Source organism: Biomphalaria glabrata, chromosome 14, assembly GCF_947242115.1.
Source record: "Biomphalaria glabrata chromosome 14, xgBioGlab47.1, whole genome shotgun sequence".
NCBI lineage: Eukaryota > Metazoa > Mollusca > Gastropoda > Planorbidae > Biomphalaria > Biomphalaria glabrata.
In genome coordinates, this window is record NC_074724.1 from 27,576,661 (window position 1) to 27,600,648 (window position 23,988).

Below are 23,988 nucleotides of genomic sequence, written 5' to 3' on the forward strand. Positions count from 1 at the left end.
TGTATACCATATGACGGGCATCCAATTATAGGTCTATATTTCATCAAAATCATTAGGTTTAGTTACCTAATGTATCTATAACTGCATGCATGCCTACAGTGAGTTCCATAGCTTCAAATGCGATATAAGCCTTATGTTGCTTTTGATAGCTAAGTGTGTAGGTCCTAAAAGGAGGAAGCCTAAAGGTATACACCGTCTACGGGTGTAGGCTATCTCATTATTTGGGAAAATGTGTTAGATTAATTAGTAGTACACTGTAGAGTCTGTTAATTTTTCTTTAAACACGACTCTCAAAGGGTCACTTTTATCAGAAAATAGTAGGCCTATAAAACCTTCATGGTGGCATCCATGCGGTCCTTTCTGTGGCCCTGACAGCCCATTTGGGTACCGGCCCACCGGGCATTAGCCCGAATGCCCATATAGCCAGTCCGCCGCTGATTGAAACAAGTTACTTGAATATGTGCACAGGACAGTGACGATTAGATATACACGAAGCAAAACGTCACGTAGCAGACATAGATTTAATGACATAAGAAACAAGTATAATAATACTATAACAGAATATCCCAGTAGGAACACTAGCATTAAATACGCGATCTCAGAATATAACAATATCTTGACAAAACTCCAAAATTCACTTAGCTCTTTCTCTCCTAACCGACGATACAAACGTTGATTCCATCAGAATGTGGTAAATACTTACGGAGAGAAAGAGTTAAGCCTAACAAGTACAGCAGTGCTGGATTATAAAGCATAAACATGTCAGCATGAGCTGTGATAGTAAAACGTCTTGGGAAAAAAATCTTGCGTTTTGACGTTGAAGTAGGCGAGCAGAATTGCACATGATCGAAAAGTTGAAGATTTATAGAAGCAGTCTTTTTTAAAAGAACATTTTGAGTTCCATAGACTTAGATATATTATATCATTCTAGACTGGACATGGAGATCATTTAAAACTACAAAAAATGTGAACATTTAAAAAAAAGTTGAAACAAGGCGTTGTTTTGTAAAGTAGTTATGTGGAGATTTTTTTTTCAACCCTAACCTATGTAACATATAATTTAAATTTTAGATCTAGATCTAGTAATAATTGATCATAAAAAATAAGAGTACTCTCGTCTCATAATTATTATTTTGCAATTTTCAGATACATAATCTAGAAAGATCTAGGTAATCAATCTATTTAAATGTACATAAAATGATTAAAATCAACATGAATTATTTCGATCTAGGATTTTGAGACATTATCTCAATGGAAACTAACAGGAAATGGCTTTGTTTCAGATATTAGCGTGAATATATGGTTCTGTGATTAATAGCCCATTCGATAGAAAATCCGAGAAATTATTTTGCATTATTTCTAAACTTTGAAAACTAAAGATCATTACTTTCCTATGACAGAAAAGATATATTTTTTTTTATTTCAATAATTTCTGTTTTTCTTGACTATGGAGACTTTATTGACCACCGTGTCTCCTATTATTTTGAGTTTATATTAGGTCCGCTGTGTTGGAAGAAGATTAGTCTCTACTTAATTATTTATTTAATTTTTTTTTATTTTTAAATTGGTAATAATGTTGTTGTTTTTTTTAACTTATCAATATTCAAAATGAATTTACAACTAGCCTGCATTGTCACTTTAACAATTGATAACCTTCAGCATCTCGCTCCACAGATTGAGAAACACTGTTCTAGCAAGAATAAAGAGGAAGCAACTGCCTACTTCACGTGGAACTAATTCATTAATTGACCATGGAACACCTTGCTTTTTTTTTAGAATGACAATATATGGGTGCCACCATTAAGCACCTTAGTTAAATGGAGGCCCTAGGTGAAATGAATAAGTTACTTCCAAAGAAATAGAAAAACAAAAAATTAAACCCGAAAAATATGCAATTGACTAAAAACATACTTCATTACTAGGAATAAGTTACATTCATGTAACGCCGATAGCACCATTTGTACCACCAAGACATAGGATTAATAGGTTAGAAATTACGTTTCGACATTTCCCAACAAGGAAGAAAATATGATCTTGTACGTATATGAATATGTATTATATGTAGTCTAACTTGTAGATTTAAACATTTAGGAATAAGCCCTGAATCATAGTAGAGAATTATAAGAGCTAGGGATAGAGCCATAGAGGTTTGCTATGTTTGAGATTTGATCCATTTTTTTTTTGCATTTTTTTTACTTAAAAAATAATATTTTTTTAAGCCCCATCGGAGGCCCTAAGCGGCTGCCTAGTTTGACTTTGCCTCAAGCAGGCTCTGGTACCAACGAGGAATAGTCCAATAAAAATATAATTATGCTAAATTTCAGAATCAGTATTTTTACTGAAATCTTTTTACTGATGTTTTATTTCAATGGCAACACAATATGGCTTAGGGAGTTAAGCAAATGAAAAAACAAAAATTAAAAAGATTTTACTATCTACTCGATGGTTCTGTGGTTTTATTATTTGTAAAGCATCTGCAAACCTCCAACAAACTGTACAAACACATTACAAAACTCACACTCACAAAACGGATTTAAGAAATGTGTACTGATATTGTTTTCTTAGATGGATTTTTTTTTTAATAAGTGGAAATATATACCAGAGTTGTCTAAGTTATTAGTTTTGTAACTCTCTCCAATTTATCTGTAAACAGTAGGCCCACTATTCTAATAATCTAATATATTTTTTCTTTATAAAATGCATTTGCAAAATAAATGTGAAACAAGTTATTTCCCTTACCAATAATTGACTGATTTAGTACTTTTGTTTATTCATGATTCATGTTTTGTTAGGTACAATAAATAAGTGTTTAAAGTATCAAGTTGATCGGAGAATGCGTGAGGGAGAAATAGCGTTAACATTTATTTTAGGGAAACTAAACCCAACAAATTTAGCCATTTATGTGAAATACTATATTTTTGAAATAGGAGAGTTTCACTTGTACAAGTAATTAATTATTTAATTGTTTACTTTTTTTTTGTATTGATTCATGGTTTGTCTATGTCAGTGAATAATTGTGCGAAGTTTCAGTTTGATCCGAGACTGGGTGTAGGAGAACTAACGTGCACAGACTTTGTACCAGACAGACAGACAGAGGGAGTTGATAGAAGCTTTGTACAAACATCACCAATAAAACCAACATACACCGAACAGCAAAATAGTAAGATTTGTTACTAAATTATTGACATGAGTGTGATGTTGATTCATTAAAAACTTTCTTTTATCTTTTTTTTCTTTCCACGCCCCCCCCCCTTCTCTCTGTCTGTCTCTTTGTTTCTTTCATAGTCTCTCTGTCTCTCTACCCCCCAGTCTTATTCTCTCTCTCTCTCTCTCTCTCTCTCTCTCTCTCTCTCTCTTTATGTTAGCTAATTGTTTTTGGTTTCATTTTTTTTATATCTCTGTAGCTTGCATATCTATATCTCGTATATCTATATCTTTATATCTATGATTAATCTATGTCCAGTATATCTCTATCTTGTATATCTATATCCAGTATATCTATGTCCCATATATATATATATATATCTTTTATATCTATATCCATTACCTCTATATCTTGTATATCTTTATCGTGTATATCTATATCTTATATATCTATAACCTATCTATATCTGTGCACATGTTTAGTCTCACAAGCTGATAGTGAGATAAGCCAGTACATTTCTTTTGTCTCGACCACTGGTAATGCATCCGTCAAGGTTTATACAGCATGTCAAAAGCTTGTTTGACTTTTAAAAAACCCGCTCAGTTCCCATAGACAGAGAAACGTGACATGAGTGACTTTCTGTCCCGTTTCAACCATAGGTTTCAACCAATAATATTGTTGCGTGTGTTTGAACGTCACTTCCTCTATGTAAATAGTGTCGGCCTTCTCTTGAAGTTGAGATGCTTTCCATAAAGTTACAACAATCTCTCTCTCTCTCTCTCTCTTTAATCTATCTATCTATCTCTATCTATCTATCTATCTATCTATCTATCTATCTATCTATCTATCTATCTATCTATCTATCTATCTATCTATCTATCTATCTATCTATCTATCTATCTATCTATCTATGTGAATATGTATGTATGTATGTATGTATGTATGTATGTATGTATGTATGTATGTATGTATGTATCTGTCTGTCTGAATGTATGTATGTATCTATCTGTCTATCTGTCTGTCTGTCCGTCCGTCCATCCATCTATCTATCTATCTATCTATCTATCTATCTATCTATCTATCTATCTATCTATCTATCTATCTATCTATCTATCTATCTATCTATCTATATATATATATATATATCTGTCTGTCTGTCTGTCTGTCTGTCTGTCTCCAACATGTAAACAGAACATTTTAGTGCATCCTAATTCAACAAGCAAGTGATAGTTTAAATGACGTCAGACCATCAGGGAACATATCACTAACATACTGGACCGTTCTTCTAGTCTAGTCTAGTCCCTAATTTCATAACCAAATATACAATTAGATTTGTATCGATGCGCTCTAGTCACGTCGTGATGTCGCGGGGTACAAGTAGGTGGTATTTCTGCACGGATTGTCACGCTTGCCTGCATTGCTTGTTTCAAGGTGACAATGACCTGGTCATGGAACCAATGTGTGTGATGCGGTAGGATTACGTACGCACTATTCCCGTGGTCGGTGGTTTTGAGTTCGGATCTTTTTTCCAACGCTGCTAATGATCTGTCCCACGTCGTTTATTAACTACGCGATATGGGGCGTGGTAGGCAAGTGCTTTGTTGCTTGGGGGTAGGAAACAGGAGCTTTAAGTTTAGGTCAATAAATAAATATATATTTCTTCTACTTATGTACTCCTCGTGGCGTGAAGCCGTGAGTGTCCGAGTCACGTGATACGAAGCAAGGAGAGATACGACAGCGTGAACGAGCGCCGAGCCAACAAAAAGGCTGAAACAAGAAGAAGCAAGTCTATCTGCAGCTGACCAAACCCACCCATGCACAAACGTATGCAGCTTTTTTAAAGCGAGGATTTAACTTTACAGCCATCTTCGTGTTTATAGGAAAAGAGAAATGTTCTCATCTTCGTGTTTATAGGAAAAGAGAAATGTTCTCATCTTCGTGTTTATAGGAAAAGAGAAATGTTCTCATCTTCGTGTTTATAGGAAAAGAGAAATGTTCTCATCTTCATGTTTATAGGAAAAGAGAAATGTTCTCATCTTCGTGTTTATAGGAAAAGAGAAATGTTCTCATCTTCGTGTTTATAGGAAAAGAGAAATGTTCCCATCTTCGTGTTTATAGGAAAAGAGAAATGTTCTCATCTTCGTGTTTATAGGAAAAGAGAAATGTTCCCATCTTCGTGTTTATAGGAAAAGAGAAATGTTCTCATCTTCGTGGTTATAGGAAAAGAGAAATGTTCTCATCTTCGTGTTTATAGGAAAAGAGAAATGTTCCCATCTTCGTGTTTATAGGAAAAGAGAAATGTTCTCATCTTCGTGGTTATAGGAAAAGAGAAATGTTCTCATCTTCGTGGTTATAGGAAAAGAGAAATGTTCCCATCTTCGATCATGAAGGAGGAGCAATACATACATATATATATAGGGGCCACCTGCTACAGGACCTACGGTCGGTTAATGAGGGTGAGGGTGTCATGTGGCCATCCCCATATACATATATATATATATATATATATAATATATATATATAAAAATACAAGAGGTCTATGGTATAGTTTCGCTTAACGTACATGGTTTTTAAATAGCTTTTATAACTAGAAGTATATTCTGGTGTATTTGTTTTTGCATAAAACCATGATGCAATCAATGCTGTTGCTTTATTTCTGATGTATTCCAGATGCCACAGCTTACGTTTCGGCCAACGGATAGCTCATAATTATGATTTTACAAAGCTTATAATAAGTTTACTCACTCCGTCTAATTGGTACAAATATTATAAACGTCTTTCCTCCTGCGTTCCATTCTCGGATGAAGTTGAAACTTTGCATAATTATACTTATTCAATGAAAATACACGAATCAATTAATTAATCAGTGGTAATTCATTCATAGAAAAAGGGAACTCATTCCTGCAGTATTGAGATATTTGGCAGTGATTTTTCGATAAGCTTTTTTGTTGTTTTCTTTGTGTATGTATATATATATATATATATATATATATATATATATATATATATATATATATATATATATATATTACATAGAATTGTTTGTTTTCCTCTACCAATAAAATTGTTATTTATTTCCGCCTTTAAAAAAAAAAGTAAAGTTCCCATTTCAGACCGGGGAAGATGATGTTAAGGTCGTCTGTTCCTGTGGCCTACGGTGAGGGTGTTATGTGGCCAGCACAATGACAAACCGCTTTTACTTTGACCCAACTAATGTCAGGTACCCATTAGGGCTGGGTGGACTCAGAGGCGGCCAAGGATCCCGATTCCCAACCCCAACTCGGGACCTGTACCGCTCAGCACCCGCACCTCCTTTACTTTGTTATATATTCAATTGTACCAGATTTTGTTTTTTCGAAACGCATATTCTATCCCCACAGAACACAGTTAGGGAACCCCGGAATGAAAGAATGAAGCAAGTAATAATGTGAGACTGGTTCATTTGGTCAGGATCAGTTATCTATATACATAATCTTGTTTTTTTGTTATACTATTTGTGTGGGGGGGGGGAAGGAGGGTGATAATTTAGAGTTATTGAGATGGTTATGTCAGACTTAGTGTAAGGAGAAGACTATACAACAGATCAATACAAGCATAAATTCTATGAACATGTCGGTCTATTGCTATTTGTGTGTGCGGGCCACGAGATGCCTCTATTTTTTTTTCACCTTTAGCCATTCTTTTATTGAAATAAGATTGGTAAACACACGTTTGAAATGTTTTGTATCGACCATTACACTTGTCCCCCCTCCCTCTTCTTTTGGCACAGGAGAGTGAGTTTCAATAAATATTACAATGAAGCAAGGCATCTCAGTCAAGTCAAGGCGGGTCCTCTCATAATACATTGAAGGATTCAATTTATCTGCCTGGTAGCTGCCTGGTTGTTTGGTTTGAGCACTGGACTGTCGTTCGGACCTATCGATTGTCCCGGGGTTCAAACCCTGCCCGCTCCCATTCCCCCGTCGTCCTGCGGGAGGTTTCAACTTTGAAAAAACATTCGAAACATGTAAAACATTTGACAAACATTTGACAAACAAGCAATTTAAACAGCGGCGTAGCTAGAAATTTGCCATCGTTTGGAGGCCCTGGGGGCTTGACCTCTTTTGGGGCCCCTGCATTTTGCGTGGGAGGCCGGGGGGATTTTCAATTTGTCTCCTTCCCTCCCCCACAATAGCTACGCCTCTTATTTTTAAACTATTTCGAAAAGAGGAATTCTGTTACTTTTTCCACCAAAACCAGGATCTCCGGCAAACATTCAGGTTGTGGGTCATCAGATTTAACTTCTCCAAATACCAAGATGTGTTAACCACCCCTAACCACCCCTAACCACTTTAACGGACATTTTTTGAAGGTTGTTAAAAACAATACATACTGTACTTTCTAGAATAACTTTATTTAATTCATACACGCGTTGGAAACAAAAACCTGGAAACTTCTGGGTGGGTGGACTCGATTCTCGAATGCGGCTTTAAAGATTTGCCTACAAATTTGACAGAAGATTTGCCTACAAATCTGACGGTTGTTGTATATCGTTGGGAAAAGAATTATTTAAAAGTTAAAAAAAATAAATTGAAATTTGGCTTGAGAACAAGAAAATATTTATCTTGAACAGTCTTCGGGTATTTCCGCTTTTGTTGATGAGTTTAATAAATTAATGTCCAGGAAAAATGTGCGCATCGTCTTCTAAGTTAACATGTAAAAACCAATCATTGGAATATTATAAAGTTTAGTAGATTTATACATTCACCTAACCAGAGGGGAGCGGGGTAAAAAAATGTTCCATTGTTTTTTTAATCTAAAATTCATTAGTTATTAAGAGACAAACAATTCTCTATAAGTTGTATAAAAGAGATATTGTCTTGTACATATTAGATCTATACGTTATTCTTGTTTTAGCAGAGCATCACCCTCTTTGTTACGCCTCTGGATCTTTAAGTTAACGAATAGTTCATATCTTATTGAGCCCAATGCCTAAGGACCGAGTCCATTGCACTTGACGGAATTGAAGAAAGCCTTAATGGAGGCGAGGCTGGAGTTCCAAGTGTCTGATACTCAAGATAATTACGAAGAAAACGAACACATTTATTTCTGTCTTTGCTCCCTTTACCCGGCCTTGCATTACGCTCATAGCTCCTCCGCCACGTACACAATATTGGTATTATAAAAATGTATATAACAGTTTGAGACTCGCTATCATGAACACAAAAGTACAACGTGTAGTGAGAGAAAAAAACACCACCTAGATTTCAAACAGTTCCTTGGATATTTTTACTCAAATATCTCAATGGCTAGACCCGAAGCTCGCTGATAATCGTCACTCAAGCAGTTCCAGGTAATAAAATCGTAGCTATAGGTCTACTATCTCAATGTTTTTCATCAATGAAGATACACACAATAATGATAAAGTTTAACTCTTTATCTCCGTAACTATTTTCCACGTTCTAACAGAATTGTTTATTTTTCACGTTTGTACATTCTACCCTGTAATGATTAAAATTTTAATAACATTTTTGTTTGTAATCAGAAAACGTTACTTTTGGTATAGGGTTATAGGAGAATGAAAGCTCTTTTATATAACACAAATTAAAGTTTATAAAACCAAATCTTAATTTAGTTAAATGAGGGCAACAAATGTTAGTATTGTTAATTTAAGAGAGAAAGAGTTAATACTTCGATATCAGCGTGTCTTGCTTAAATGAATATGAAATAATAGAAACAGATATATTTACTTCAAATGGAACTTTTTGTATATCGACTGAAAGAAAATTATGGGACATAGAGTCTTGGGAAGTTTTTTTTAGTGAATTAAAATAATAATAAGGCTTGTCTTCGAGTCCGAAGATTAGTGAGGAATGCAGTAGGCCTAATTCCCGTGGAGACTGTAAAGACCAAACAATTTTTTTCAAACGAAACTCTATGCACTTCTAACCACAGACATTCCTATACTATAAATCTCTAAATAGCCTATCTAGACTGGACACGCCAATCTCGTAACACTACACAAGAAATAGCCTGAAACAGTGTGTTGTTTTGTAAAGTAGTTATAAGAAATAAGTTGTTTTTTTTTTGTGTTAAAACCTAACCTATATAACATATAATATGCAAGATATATATTATGGTAAAATCTATAATGCCGTTCACTTTTGTGGATGGCAAGGCAAATACTTTTAAGATTAATTTCCTTTTCGCAAACTTAACAAAGTTAGGACTAGCTCTATACTGTTGTAACAGTAAGAAGAGAAAGGTTAAAAGAGATTTGGTTTATCGTAGGCCAACCTCTATTATCAGTATATTCGCACGTAGGCCTTATTATTATTCAACAGTTAATAAGAAAGTCATGTTTTTACTGTATTTCTTTTCCCAACTATATACATCATCTGTCAAATTTCTAGGAAAATCGTTAGAGCCGTTTTCGAGATCCGTGTCCACCCAGGTTTTTTGAGTTTTGAGCCAGTGTCTTAGGTTTTAGTTTCCACGAGTTGACGAGGAACGCCTACAAACGGAAATACCCGAAGACGTAGAAATATAAGAGAAATATTTACTTGTTTTCTAGCCAAATGTAAATTAATTTCTTTTTATACTTTGAAAAGCTTTTATTCACTTACTCCGTCTGCCTGGTACAACAATAGTACCCAACAAAACGTGAAATTAGTTTATTAATTATTGTTAATTAAATATTTAGTTTGATTTCAAACAAGGGAATTAAATGCGATGCGACTTATCGAGATATGTTGCTGTGTATGTGGAGTTATTTCCCTTTTTAAAAAATTCATATGGAGTGAATCATATATGAATCAATAAAAAAAAAGTAACCAATTAGTTAATCAATTATTGATAATCAATTAATTTGTTTTATACAGATATAAGAGAGCTTATTTCTGATGTAGCGACAACCTTGCAATTCTTTAAATTTAATAACCTTTAAAGAAAAAAAAAATTGGTTGTTATTATTAGGTTGGAAGCAGTGAACATTTAAAACAGCGTCCTTGCCAATTCTTAGAATTGAAAGTTTACCTTGAATGTCCACAATTTTTTTTTTTTTTTGCTTTTTTAAAAAAAATATATTAATATTATCAATGAATGTTGCAATTACATTCCGTTGCATTGCAAACCCATAGATAGCTCAACATAAATCTTGAAAACCATTTTGATTTTTTGCTATTAAATTTTGATTACATTCAAGGGAGAATATTTATGTGCTTCTCTAAACAAGTCTAAAGAAAGAGTAAATTCACTCTCCCCTACACCTATTCTTAAATGTATTCTATGTGTTTTTTTTTTAACTGGCATTATTTTGACGGGTTGTACACGCGGTCGAGATTGGAATAACTTTGACAATGAGAAATTTAGGGGCGTTTCCTACACGATAGGGGAAGGAGCATAGTGACAATGATATTTAGGGCGCCCCTGAATTCATCCAACTCTTTTGGGTACCTGATACTAATTGGGGAAAACTGTGCTAGCCACATAACACCCTCAGAAACAGATGACCTTTACATCATCTATAGATTGCTATACATTGCAAAGGTCTGAAAGGGACACTATACGATTCCTATACGGTGAAAAGGTTTTTAAACTGATTGGAGGGTTTTAAGGACACGTGTCAAGAATTAAATGTTTGGGAATCTCTCTCATGTTACAAGGCTAATCTCATACCGTTTCAGGAAAGACACATCAATACTTTCTTGATACTGAGAATCATTTTATCCCCATTGTCTCTTGCTTTGAAAAATTGGCGGATCTTCATTCTGAGCACGATGCTTGTCTCAGAGATTTCTATTGGTTATAATTAACCAGTCATGAATGCGAGAGTTAAGTAACCTGGTACCTAAGCTTAGTATCGCATGGCACTGTAAGCGTATATAATTTGGCTTGTGTTGCGTGAATCTGTACAAGTTCAGTTCCTGACTGATTATAGAGAAAACGTTAGCCTTTGGTGGACTGCAGACAGCAGACCGTAATTAACTCTCACAAGTAGATACTGAACCCTAGATACTATGTCTACTATTAACGATCTTATAGTGACTTAGCACGTGGGTCACATGTGACCAAATGTTGCAATCGATACGACTGTAATTGGGTGAAAAATCAGTACATGTTGTAGACTTTTTTTTCTTTTTCAAATGGCTAATTTATAGTTCAAGTCTTCAACAGAGACTTCCAGTCTTCTATTTTCTAGGACTCAAAAGCAAAATTACTCTTCCATGTTGAGAAACTAATCTGCATTATGTAGTAGGAACATTGTAAGCTTACGAAATAGTATCAGTGGCGTCTATTTTCAATACATACATTTTCACTAGGAGTCTGGACAAGTTTGAGAACGAGAATTAGGTGAGTTCTCTTCCCAACTCCTTCCTTTTTTTTAAAAACTGCTTTTGTTTCGCCATCTTTCATGTTTTTAACTTGCCCAGTGCGCTTTTGTGGACATGGGGTGGGGGTAGGGAAAGGGCCGGCCTTAGGCCAATGCAACCTATGCGGCCGCAGTGGGCCCCGTACTTTCATAGGCCGCGCGCTAAATCCAGGTCCTAAATTATTAAATTAAATCATTATAACTTATATATAATAACATGGTTTCCGCGCCGTCCTCATTTTCAAGGGCCTCCTGGAAATCTCATGGAATTATTAAAAATCTCCTGAAAACTCATAAAAATATCCAGGAAAATAGACAAAATTGTCAATTTGAGGTGCCAATCTTATGTGCGATTTAAAAAAAAAAGGCACTGCCAGCTTTCATTTATTAAAAATTTATTGCAAAGACGAATTTATTTTCTAATACAAAATCTTAATTTGACATTATGCTTATGCCTACCCATACTGGGTCCCGCGCAATCCGTTTGGCATAGGGCCCCGAAATTGTTAGGGCCGGCCCTGGGTAAGGGGTGTATGTAAGAGGAGGTTTCCGTGCTGCGTTCAGCAAACATAACTCACTTCGAGCCAGGTCTCAAACTCGACCCCCTCTTGATAGGTAGCCAAGCGGGTTATGCCTCACACCCTTTGACCTTATGTTTCCTGGACTGTAAATTCGGTTTGATATGAAATGTTTTTATGAACAAGTCATTTATAAACACATTTTTTTTTTAAAATCAATTCTTCCATTATGAAACTGATAATGGTCTATACTTTTCTCATTCTGTTTGTTTCTTGAGGAAGTCTTCCCAGTGAGCTTTGCACAATCAACAGCCCAGCTCATGAGTTCTACATAAGACGGTGCTCAAAATGGTCATGTAAGTCTTTATATTTATAATTACTAGTCGACCCGCGGCGTAGCATTAGCCGCTATTAGTATTTAGTGACGGGTGAATACAGAGAAGATTACTTGTTCCCCCCCCTCCCCCCATTTTTTTTTTCTGAGCCGCGTTCTGTTACGTGGGGTAACTCTAGTCCAGCTTGCAGAAATAAAAGAGTTATCTTTTCATGACTTTTTCATCGAGGCCTATAGTGAGAGGGGGAGAGGAAAGGGAGAGAGGGAGAGAGGAAAGAAGAGAGAAAAATACAGAGGGAGTTGAGAGAATGTGTAGAGGGATAATGAATATAGGGAAAAGTTATAAATTGAAATAGCGAGAAACATGAAGGGAGAGAAAAAAGATGTAGAAAGAATTACAAATAGGGACAATTAGAGAGAGAGAATAAAGAGAAAGAGAGAAAAGAAATTGTTAGAGATAAGAGAATTATTTTCTATATAAAGATTGAATTTAAGAGATTAAAAGAGAGAGATCGAGAGAGAGGAAGAGAAAGAGTAACTAACACAAAATAAATAGCATGACATGTTGCTATTACAGAGACACTTGCCTGCACTGACCTCAAAGCATGACGTTATCTTATAAGCTCTTCCTGAGGTCGAAGGTCAAACATCCTTTGCTGGCAAAGTCGTACAAGAAATTCATCTTCGCAACATCGTCAACCTTGTTTGTATTTCTAGGTCAGTATACTTTTAGTATTTCTAAGTCAGTGATACTTTTAGTATTTCTAGGTCAGTGATACTTTTAGTATTTCTTTAGTATTCACGTCCGTTTCGACACTAGTCAATATAAGTTATTATGTGACATCGACGTAAACATAGACAGCGACAGAACACCAAGATCAACACTAACATGGACATCGACAGTGACACAGTCAATGGTATCAACAGGTAATGATCGTGTACCTGATCTGTATTTTTCTCCAATGAGGTCTAAGTCTATAAGTCTATTAGTCTATAAGTCTATAGCATCTACAAACCTGAGATTGAATATTGGCCGCCCGTTGATGGTCGAGTTAGGAATAAAGCCTTCTGGAGTTTTCTTTACAGTATGCTGCAGAAATGTGTTAAAAAGAGCAGGGGAGAGAATGCATCCTTGCCGCACTCCTAATGATGTCCTACAACTTTCTCTAATTTGTTCTTCAGAAGTATGGAGCTATAAGACTTTGATAACATCGATGTATTTTTTTTTTTAAATGTATGTTGACCTCCCTCATCCCTTGCTACATGCCATCATGCCAAACCCTTTTTTGAAATCTATGTTGAGCTCCCTCATTCCTTGCTACATGCCATCATGCCAAACCCTTTTTTGAAATCTATGTTGACCTCCCTCATCCCTTGCTACATGCCATCATGCCAAACCCTTTTTTGAAATCTATGTTGACCTCCCTCATCCCTTGCTACATGCCATCATGCCAAACCCTTTTTTGAAATCTATGTTGACCTCCCTCATCCCTTGCTACATGCCATCATGCCAAACCCTTTTTTGAAATCTATGTTGAGCTCCCTCATTCCTTGCTACATGCCATCATGCCAAACCCTTTTTTAAAATCTATGAAGTTGTGTCCCAGTTTCTCTTGGTGATGAAGGCATTTTTTATTGAACAGTTTAATGTTGACTATTTGTTCAGCAGTGCTTCTACCTGTGCTGAAGCCTGCCTGTTGTTCGGAAAGGACCCACGCAGCTTTTTGCTCGAGTCTGTTGAGAATATGTTTGAGCATTATCTTGCTCATTCTATAATTTGGCTGCCTTAAGTTTCCTTTCTTGGTCAGTGGAGTAACTATTAATAGGGTTTATAATTTTAGCCATGTTTTTTTCATCCCATATTTTCTGGCAGATTGTTATAAAACATTTAGTTATATGTGAGCCGCCATGTGTTAATAGGTGTGATGGTATGTTATCCATTCCAGGCGACTTGCCACCTTTAAGTGACCTCATTGCTTCATTTACCTCTGACTTTAAACGTTTGCTTCATATGCTTTTTGCTATTGCCAACTTTCAGAAAATTATCGACTATATTGCACTGGTCACTGATCCATTTTTCCTTTGCCTTCTTCATATTCATGCGTATTTCTTTGTTGGTTGAACTGAATTCCTCTGCCAGCAAGGAAGTTCATTTTCTTTTTTTTATTTAGTTCTCTTTTTGCATCACAGAAATCAAGGATGTCATTTGTGACCCATGGCTTAATTTTCCTTCGCTGTTTCCCTCATACCTCAGAGGCTTACTCGTGTAATACTGTTCTGATAGTGTCCTTAAGGGAGTCAATAACCTTAAGTACAAGGTTGAGAACTACAAATTTCCCTCCTCCCGTGACCTCAAACAATTCAGCAATGTCTGGGTCTTTGAATTTTTCAACGTCGTATATGAAGCGTGGGTTCGTAAGCTTGTGATTCTTGTATAATGGACGCCGACTTTGTCAGTCCCTGGAAAAGTTCAGGAACTAAGGTGTTAGAGCTACAGTGAGTTCTTAGCTGCTCGTAAACTCTAAGAGCCTCATTCCTGTGTCGTTAGTTTCTCTTACTCCTAAACGTCTAGTCTTTCTTGCCCATTGCACAAACGTATCCTTCCATATCCTGGCCTTCCAGTATCCCATAATAATGAAGATTTCCTTTTCCGGAACTTTTTTAAAATGTCTGTTTTATTGTAGAAGCTCTCTACTACCTAGTCTTTATAATTGGATGTTGGGGCATACAATAGAATAATTGTTATATTGAGATGACAAGCGCCGACTTGAACAGCGATTATCCTGATGTTAACAGGTTGACAACTTATAATGCAATTAGCTTTCTCTATGTGGACTCTAAAACTAACCACGTGATGATTGTGTTTTTTTTCCTCGCTACTGTACCAGATCTTGTGAAATTCTTCTTGTTGTTTCTTCATAACTTGTCCAGCTTCCCCTCTTGATACTGTTGAAGTACGTATGGAAGTTCCTTTAGTTTGTCACAATAATAGAGATTTCGCACACTTTTTTATTCCAATAGCTTTTTTTTGTTGAAATGTGTGTCTTGCTGGCATACTTTTCGCTTCCAAATACATGGGACACCTCAACAGGAAGCGCAGTCGTTGCTAATTCGGGCCTTGGATCTGGCTTGGTGTTCAATGGTTTCGTCTTTGTCATAGATTTCCATTGGATTTAAAAGGTCATAGTGGCACCCATCTTCTCTCCAAGACTAAAATTTAGCTGGTTTTGGTCCTCCTCTGGTATTTGATTTTCCCCACAGCCTCCATATCTATTGGGCATTTTCCTGTCCGCCACCTGGGGAGGCGTTGGATAGAAGGACCACAACTGCCCATAACAAACTAAGACCGAATAAGCATACTTAAAAACATGGACTAGTCTAAGGAGCCAATGTCCCCTAGCATCACCCAGTGTTCGACAAAATGTAAGGGAGGTTTTTGAACTGCAATTTAATGGGAAGTGTCCTTGATATTTGGTTTGAGCTTTAAAAAAGATGAATAAGATTTCATTTTGATAGTGTTTGAATCCAGAATGTTTTTGTAGAGTACGAGGAAAGACTAATACATTTTGTTTTCAAAATGGTTTATATAGGCCTATGTTTACATATTATGTGTTTTTGTAATTTTTACACAAAAGAATACTATTTTTTAGATAAATAAATACATAGTAATAGTATTAGTTATTTAGTATGTGCATGTATTTCTTGAGAGATCTATACACTAATATTTTATAGTAACGGTACAATACATTAAAAATATAATAGTTATAACATAGTAGGCCTAAATGTACTTAATAAATATCTGTAAGAAGAACAAGATCTAGATACTTTTTATCCTCTCCCCCAAACAAATTATTGAACTCTTAAAGAGTCGATTCCATTGTCGATTCGGAAAAAAAAAGGGGGGGGGAGGAATCGTGCAAAGAGAGAGGTTAAAATCTATGTATCAGAATACCGCGCTATGTAGTTGGATACAAGATAAACTTGAAACAAATGATATGGCTCGTGTTATGACAAAGTAGGGAGACAGAGTATGGGAGGTTTACCAAGGGCTTTAATTGGGACATAAAAACTAAGTGTCATGATGACATATTATCCTGACATTGTTTCCTGACAATGGCAATGACACGTTTTCGATTCCGAAGATTAAGGATGAGTGCAGTGTTTCACATGACTGAACAAACCCAGTAGCGACCTGCATAATTTTCTGCATCTCATGCAGACAAGGCCGGCGGTCTATTTAAGTATCCTTTCCGTCTGACATAGTATCCTGATATATTATCCTGACATAGTATCATGAGATAGCATCCTGATATAGTATCCTGACATAGTATCCTGAGATAGTATCCTCAACATAGTATCCTCAAGATAGTGTTGTGACACAGTTTCCTGGTCGAGTTTACCTATTGCCTGCTTAATACACTAGTAAGGTGATATCTGACTCCATAACGGAAGTAGGATAATAGCTGGTTTACTAACACAAGTAGGATGGTAACTGATTTACTGACACAAGTAGGATGGTAGCTGGTTTACTGACACAAGTAGGATGGTAGCTGGTTTACTGACACAAGTAGGATGGTAACTGATTTACTAACAGAAGTAGTATAGTAGCTGGTTTACTGACACAAGTAGGATGGTAACTGATTTACTAACAGAAATAGGATGGTAGCTGGTTTACTGACACAAGTAGGATGGTAACTGATTTACTGACACAAGTAGGATGGTAGCTGGTTTACTGACACAAGTAGGATGGTAGCTGGTTTACTGACACAAGTAGGATGTTAACTGATTTACTAACAGAAGTAGGATAGTAGCTGGTTTACTGACACAAGTAGGATGGTAGCTGGTTTACTGACACAAGTAGGATGGTAGCTGGTTTACTGACACAAGTAGGATGGTAGCTGGTTTACTGACACAAGTAGGATGGTAGCTGGTTTACTGACACAAGTAGGATGGTAGCTGATTTACTAACAGAAGTAGGATGGTAGCTGGTTTACTGACACAAGTAGGATGGTAGCTGGTTTACTGACACAAGTAGGATGGTAGCTGGTTTACTGACACAAGTAGGTTGGTAGCTGGTTTACTGACACAAGAAGGATTGTAACTGATTTACTGACACAAGTAGGATGGTAGCTGGTTTACTGACACAAGTAGGATGGTAGCTGGTTTACTAATAGAAGTAGGATGTTAGCTTGTTTACTGACACAAGTAGGATGGTAGCTGGTTTACTGAAACAAGTAGATGGTAGCTGGTTTACTGACACAAGTAGGATGGTAGCTGGTTTACTGACACAAGTAGGATGGTAACTGATTTACTAACAGAAGTAGGATGGTAGCTGGTTTACTGACACAAGTAGGATGGTAACTGATTTACTAAAACAGAAGTAGGATGGTAACTGGTTTACTAACAGAAGTAGGATGGTAGCTGGTTTCCTAACAGAAGTAGGATGGTAGCTGGTTTCCTAACAGAAGTAGGATGGTAGCTGGTTTACTGACACAAGTAGGATGGTAGCTGGTTTACTGACACAAGTAGGATGGTAGCTGGTTTACTGACACAAGTAGGATGGTAGCTGGTTTACAGACACAAGTAGGATGGTAACTGATTTACTAACAGAAGTAGGATGGTAGCTGGTTTACTGACACAAGTAGGATGGTAACTGATTTACTAACAGAAGTAGGATGGTAACTGGTTTACTGACACACGTAGGATGGTAACTGATTTACTGACACAAGTAGGATGGTAGCTGGTTTACTAACAGAAGTATAATGGTAACTGATTTACTGACACAAGTAGGATGGTAGCTGGTTTACTGACACAAGTAGGATGGTAACTGATTTACTGACACAAGTAGGATGGTAACTGATTTACTGACACAAGTAGGATGGTAGCTGGTTTACTGACACAAGTAGGATGGTAGCTGGTTTACTGACACAAGTAGGATGTTAACTGATTTACTAACAGAAGTAGGATAGTAGCTGGTTTACTGACACAAGTAGGATGGTAGCTGGTTTACTGACACAAGTAGGATGGTAGCTGGTTTACTGACACAAGTAGGATGGTAGCTAGTTTACTGACACAAGTAGGATGGTAGCTGGTTTACTGACACAAGTAGGATGGTAGCTGGTTTACTAACACAAGTAGGATGGTAGCTGGTTTACTAACAGAAGTATAATGGTAACTGATTTACTGACACAAGATGGATGGTAACTGATTTACTAACAGAAGTAGGATGGTAGCTGGTTTACTGACACAAGTAGGATGGTAACTGATTTACTAACAGAAGTATAATGGTAACTGATTTACTGACACAAGTAGGATGGTAACTGATTTACTAACAGAAGTAGGATGGTAGCTGGTTTACTGACACAAGTAGGATGGTAGCTGGTTTACTGACACAAGTAGGATGGTAGCTGGTTTACTGACACAAGTAGGATGGTAACTGATTTACTAACAGAAGTAGGATGGTAACTGATTTACTGACACAAGTAGGATGGTAACTGATTTACTAACAGAAGTAGGATGGTAGCTGGTTTACTGACACAAGTAGGATGGTAGCTGGTTTACTGACACAAGTAGGATGGTAGCTGGTTTACTGACACAAGTAGGATGGTAACTGATTTACTAACAGAAGTAGGATGGTAGCTGGTTTACTGACACAAGTAGGATGGTAACTGATTTACTAACAGAAGTAGGATGGTAGCTGGTTTACTGACACAAGTAGGATGGTAACTGGTTTACTGACACAAGTAGGATGGTAGCTTTTTTCTAATTGTTATTGTAATGCAAAAAATATTCCGAAAATATTTTGTTGTTGTTTTCTTTACAGGTTAAAACTTAGTCTTTCTGCATGACTCCTCTCTCTCTCTCTCTCTCTCTCTCTCTCTCTCTCTCTTTCTCTCTCACACACACACACACTCTCTATCTTTCTTTCTTTCTTTTGTACTTAAGCATTTACGCGCTCACTAATAGACAAGTGTTCTTACATTCTGTTATTAGAAGTAGATAACATACAGAGTATTATAAGCATACATAAATACCTACATAGACTTATTACATATAGACTATGTGAATAATTTATAGAATTTTTATTTCTCGACAGTGTTTCAAGTATGGAGTGGCTCCATTCCATTATATCAAGGAAAGGTAACTGGAATGTGTGTCTCGATGCTTATCATTACGTCATGTGTTTAATGAACGGAGGCCTGATGAATAATGGCATCAAAGTCAACAAAATTTTTCCCTTTCAGATCTTGCGATCTATAGGGCAGATGTATTTAAGGTCATCTTTGGCCAACTGTTAACGAGCAGGGTGTCATGTGGCCAGCCTTTACTTTCCCCAACTTAAGTCACTGAATAGAGTTGGGTGGACTCAGAGCGTCCCACAAAAATCACGCAATTTAGAACCCAGTCTTCAACGAGATTCGAACCCAGGATCCCTGTTTTGGAAGCCAAGCTCATAATCACTCAGCCACCGCGCCCCTAAGACAAATTTCTATCTAGATAAATGGACTTTCATAAAAGGACGTGTACAATAGTCCTAAAATCTTTCGGCATTGACGACATCTAGAATCGAAGTTGTCTCTGATGACGACATCTAGAATCGAAGTTTTCTCTGATGACGACATCTAGAATCGAAGTTTTCTCTGATGACGACATCTAGAATCGACGTTTTCTCGGGTGACGACATCTAGAATCGAAGTTTTCTCAAATGACGACATCTAGAATCGACGTTTTCTCGGGTGACGACATCTAGAATCGTAGTTTTCTCTGATGACGACATCTAGAATCGAAGTTTTCTCTGATGACGACATCTAGAATCGACGTTTTCTCGGGTGACGACATCTAGAATCGAAGTTTTCTCAAATGACGACATCTAGAATCGACGTTTTCTCGGGTGACGACATCTAGAATCGAAGTTTTCTCGGATGACGACAGATGGTAGAAAGACAGAATGGAGTGAGTAACAACAGCGCGATTCAGAACTATGCAAAACATCTACAGAGAAATGAGTCGAATTTATTTCATTTTAGTAGCTTAAAAATCAACGTTTGAAAATATCTAGTACAGTGACCGATCGACTATAAATGATTATGTAAAATTTCAACTTGATCTAAGAATGGGAATTGGGAGAAACAACGTGTAGAAAGTTTGTACCAGACAGACAGAGCAAGTCTAACTTTTATTTGTACCAGACAGACAGAGCAAGTCTAACTTTTATTTGTACCAGACAGACAGAGCAAGTCTAACTTTTAAAAACCAAGGCACCAAAATACCAAAAAAAAAAAAAAAAAAAATTTTTAAAGAATTCCAAAAGATTTACAAAGTATAGTCGTGATATGTGCCTGGTCTAACGACCTGGCTATGTTAAGCCCTAATAGTAATCAAACGTTTGCTATTAACGAGGTAGGCTATGAACTGAGTAATTTTGTTTTCATGTCTATACATTTTCCCCTCCACAGATTACTAGCGACAGAACCCGAAGTCTCAGAGATCTAAACAACAGAGAGGACATGTTGACCAGAAGGCAAGGAGCTATAGCGCAGAAGTTCAACATTAATTGGAATTGAGAAGGGTGTGGAAGCAGGATCACCAATAATGTCCCTTGGTTTTGTATTATTCCCGATACTGTCCCCTTGTGTTTGCATGTTGCTATCATGTTTCTTGTCAAAAAGTTTATTTCATCTCATTTCATCTCACTCTGTCTGTCACTCTGTCTGTCTGGTAAAAGGTTTCAACATTTTTTTCTGCCATTTCCCAAGCTCAAATCAAGTTGACACTTTGAACAATTATTCATTGTACCTGACAAAACACGAATCAATAAAAAAAATAATAATCAAACACGAATCAATAAAAAAAAAATTAACCAGTCACCTAAATAAATATTGGTACCGGTAATTAATTATTTTGTTTGTTATTAAAATAAGAGGAATACATGTATACACAGATTTTTTTCCCTTATCACGTTCCGTCACGTTTCTTCTCCCACTTCCCATTCTCGGATGGAAATTTCGTACAATTATTCCTTGTCGATAACGATATAAGATTCAATTTAAAAAAACAATCCATTAGTTAATTAATTAATAGTAATTGATCATTTTTGTTTTATAAAGTAGAACGGGAGCTAAATCTTGCCATCTGAAGGTCAATTAGCGGTTCTCTCTCTTAGATAAACTGTATGTGTGTGTTTTGTTTATTGTTTGAAGGCAGATAATATCCTTGGGATTTGTATGATCAATATGAATGCTCCTTTGTATATGTATTTGATAATGTCTTTCGGTGTTTGTATGATGTTACAATGTTGTTTGTATGATCAATATTAATGTCTCTAATGCAAAATCACTAGAGCTCAGATCGACTCAACATGCAAGTTGTTTCCTAACATGTCCGAGGCTCTAATGACGTCGAAGTGGCTGGTTTCCCGAAAGCACAATTTCCTGTACTGCCCTGTAGAGAAAGTGGCCTCGACCTTCTGGAGACGTTTCTTGCACCAGCTGGAGTACACTAATCCCATGAGGTCAGTCAGGGTCTAACATAGAAGCTGATTTAAATACACTTCTTGATTTTTATGCTATTCCCATAATGATTCGAAGCATGATATTATTTGTTCGGGCAGGAGGGGCTCATTACCCTTTGCTAACTATCCTCCTAGGAGAAGGAAAACTCTTAATTCAAAACTTTGCTGCCTTTGGAAAGGCTTCGGGAGTCAACCCTGAGGAAAAATCATGAGCCGATGACTCTTAGGGAGCTTGCAGATAAAAGCATGCGCTAAACAAAAACAATTGGTAAAAAAATATCTTATTGCAAAGATTTATTATTTTTATTCGAGATCTCTGTGGCATTTTAGTCTCATGAGATAATCTTTTCCCTTTGCAACTTTTTGTGTGACTAAAGAGGCCAATCCTTGATACACAGCTGTGGCCACAGGTTGGGCATCTGTAATCACCAGGCGCCGCTGCCTTTGCACCCTTCTTTCTGCTTCTGTTGTGTATGGCATCTGCAATCCAGGACTCATCCTTTATGCTCGCTCTCCATGTGGATCTATCCAGTGCCACTTTTCCCCAGCTGCTTGTGATTTTGAAGAGCTTCATGTCGCGTTTGCATACACCCGTTTACCGCAAAAGTGGGCGACCAGCGGCTATCCTGCCTTCTGTTAGTCTAGATCTATTACCAATATAATTATAAGACTGATTCAAATTAATTGATACAATTACACTTAAAAAATAATTTTTGTTTTTGGTAAACGTTTTTTTTCTTGTTTTTTTTTTATTTGCATACTCTCAGGTCACCGTTTGATATAAGTGCTCATCACATCTATTCCCACATCGACACTAACACGTCAGTCTACGAGACAAAGAACCAACTCGCCCAGCTTCTGCATAAGTCAATCAAACTTCTTTTCGTCCGCGATCCTTTCAACCGACTCTTCTCGGCGTATGTGGACAAACTCTTGGCGCCGAACCCAATCTTTTGGCGGATCTGGGGCGTCAGAGCCATCCAGCAGTTCCGCAGCACGCCCAAAGGCGGCCAGGCCAAGCCCGCCTGCGGCGATGACGTCACTTTCGGGGAGTTCGTCAGCCTGTCCGTGAGCCCGGTCGGACAGCTTGACCACCACTTGATGAGAATAGTCGGGCTGTGTTCTCCTTGTTACGTAAACTACACCATCGTGGGCAAGATGGAGACCTTCGCCCGAGACACGGGACTGCTCTTGAGACATCTCGACATCAACGAGAGTGACCTTCACCTGGACAGGATGTCTGACGATGTCACGAAAGACGCAGTGGAGGATTCGGTTCTGGACGCCATGAGTCCGACCTGGATGAACAAGTCTTTGGGCTGTATCTCAAAAGATGACGTCATCGCCAGGATTTGGCGAAAGCTGCAGATACGAGGGTTCATCAGCTGGAGAATCGACCCCCAGATGGCGCCTGAAAACGTTCGCGATATCAACGGCGCGTTGTTAACAGATCTGCTCAAAATGGCGGTACTAGCCTCCACCAATCGCACGGAACTAAGCATCCAAAAGTCCCAGGCTTTACTTGAGGCATACAGTACGTTAGCGGAGAATCAGTTCGACAGCATTCGGCGAGTTTACGACATGGATTTTAAACTTTTTAACTATAACTCGCAACCGGAAGAGCTTTCGCCAACCAGATTAGCAGAAGTGAAGCATACGGGAGCATTTGATTGGCGAAAAAAGTGGGATTTAACATCTATTTTATAATCTGTCTTCTGGATTTAAAAAATAACCTTTCTGTAAAAACAAAATTCAATTCCCTTAATTATAACTTACAAAAAAAAAAGTTTCCATTCCCAGATAGGCTGATATACCTGTGTTAGATAAGCGAAAGCTTTTTGAGAAATAGCCTACAGTCTTCGCAACGGAAGAACACACGAGCTGTGTTGAATAACTCTGCCCATAGACACAATAAACGCACTATTTATCTATTCAGTATCCTGACAGCTCGCTGGGATCTTTGACAGTACGTCTAGACCAAAGACATATAATCCTGTGGACTAGACTTAGTATGTTGTATAATCCAGTGGTTGTCAAACCTTTTTTTTTTGTTTACCCAAGGACCAGGGATTGTCTATTGAGATTATAAATTTTGTTTAAAATAAAAAAAATATTGTAGATGTGTATTTA

The 23,988-nt window shown here is 37.1% G+C and overlaps 1 protein-coding gene across 8 annotated transcripts; it reads left to right on the forward strand.

The window, feature by feature from the left end:
* Positions 1–1,838: 1,838 nt before the first annotated feature.
* LOC106055184 (carbohydrate sulfotransferase 12-like) lies at positions 1,839–23,982 on the forward strand. Of its 8 annotated transcripts, none has more exons than XM_056010513.1 (8): positions 1,839–2,036; positions 11,284–11,476; positions 12,296–12,369; positions 12,925–13,064; positions 19,444–19,487; positions 20,804–20,868; positions 21,688–21,858; positions 22,626–23,982. In XM_056010513.1, the coding sequence occupies exons 4-8, from the start codon at positions 12,953–12,955 to the stop codon at positions 23,563–23,565; spliced, it is 1,332 nt and encodes a 443-aa protein (XP_055866488.1). In that variant the 5' UTR covers positions 1,839–2,036; positions 11,284–11,476; positions 12,296–12,369; positions 12,925–12,952; the 3' UTR covers positions 23,566–23,982. The 8 variants fall into 8 exon arrangements, with proteins under 8 accessions (XP_055866488.1, XP_055866493.1, XP_055866492.1 ...); XM_056010512.1 differs by lacking the exon at positions 1,839–2,036 and adding an exon at positions 8,354–8,477; XM_056010514.1 differs by lacking the exon at positions 1,839–2,036 and adding an exon at positions 8,354–8,477 and having other exon boundaries at positions 11,300–11,476.
* Positions 23,983–23,988: the final 6 nt, after the last annotated feature.

Bases quoted from the DNA above. Each gene is read 5' to 3' on its own strand.
- LOC106055184 (XM_056010513.1), top strand. From the start codon at position 12,953: ATGACGTTATCTTATAAGCTCTTCCTGAGGTCGAAGGTCAAACATCCT. The intron at 19,488-20,803 runs GTAACTGGAATG...TCCCCTCCACAG, and splicing joins TTCCATTATATCAAGGAAAG to ATTACTAGCGACAGAACCCG. The intron at 20,869-21,687 runs GCAAGGAGCTAT...CAAAATCACTAG, and splicing joins GAGGACATGTTGACCAGAAG to AGCTCAGATCGACTCAACAT.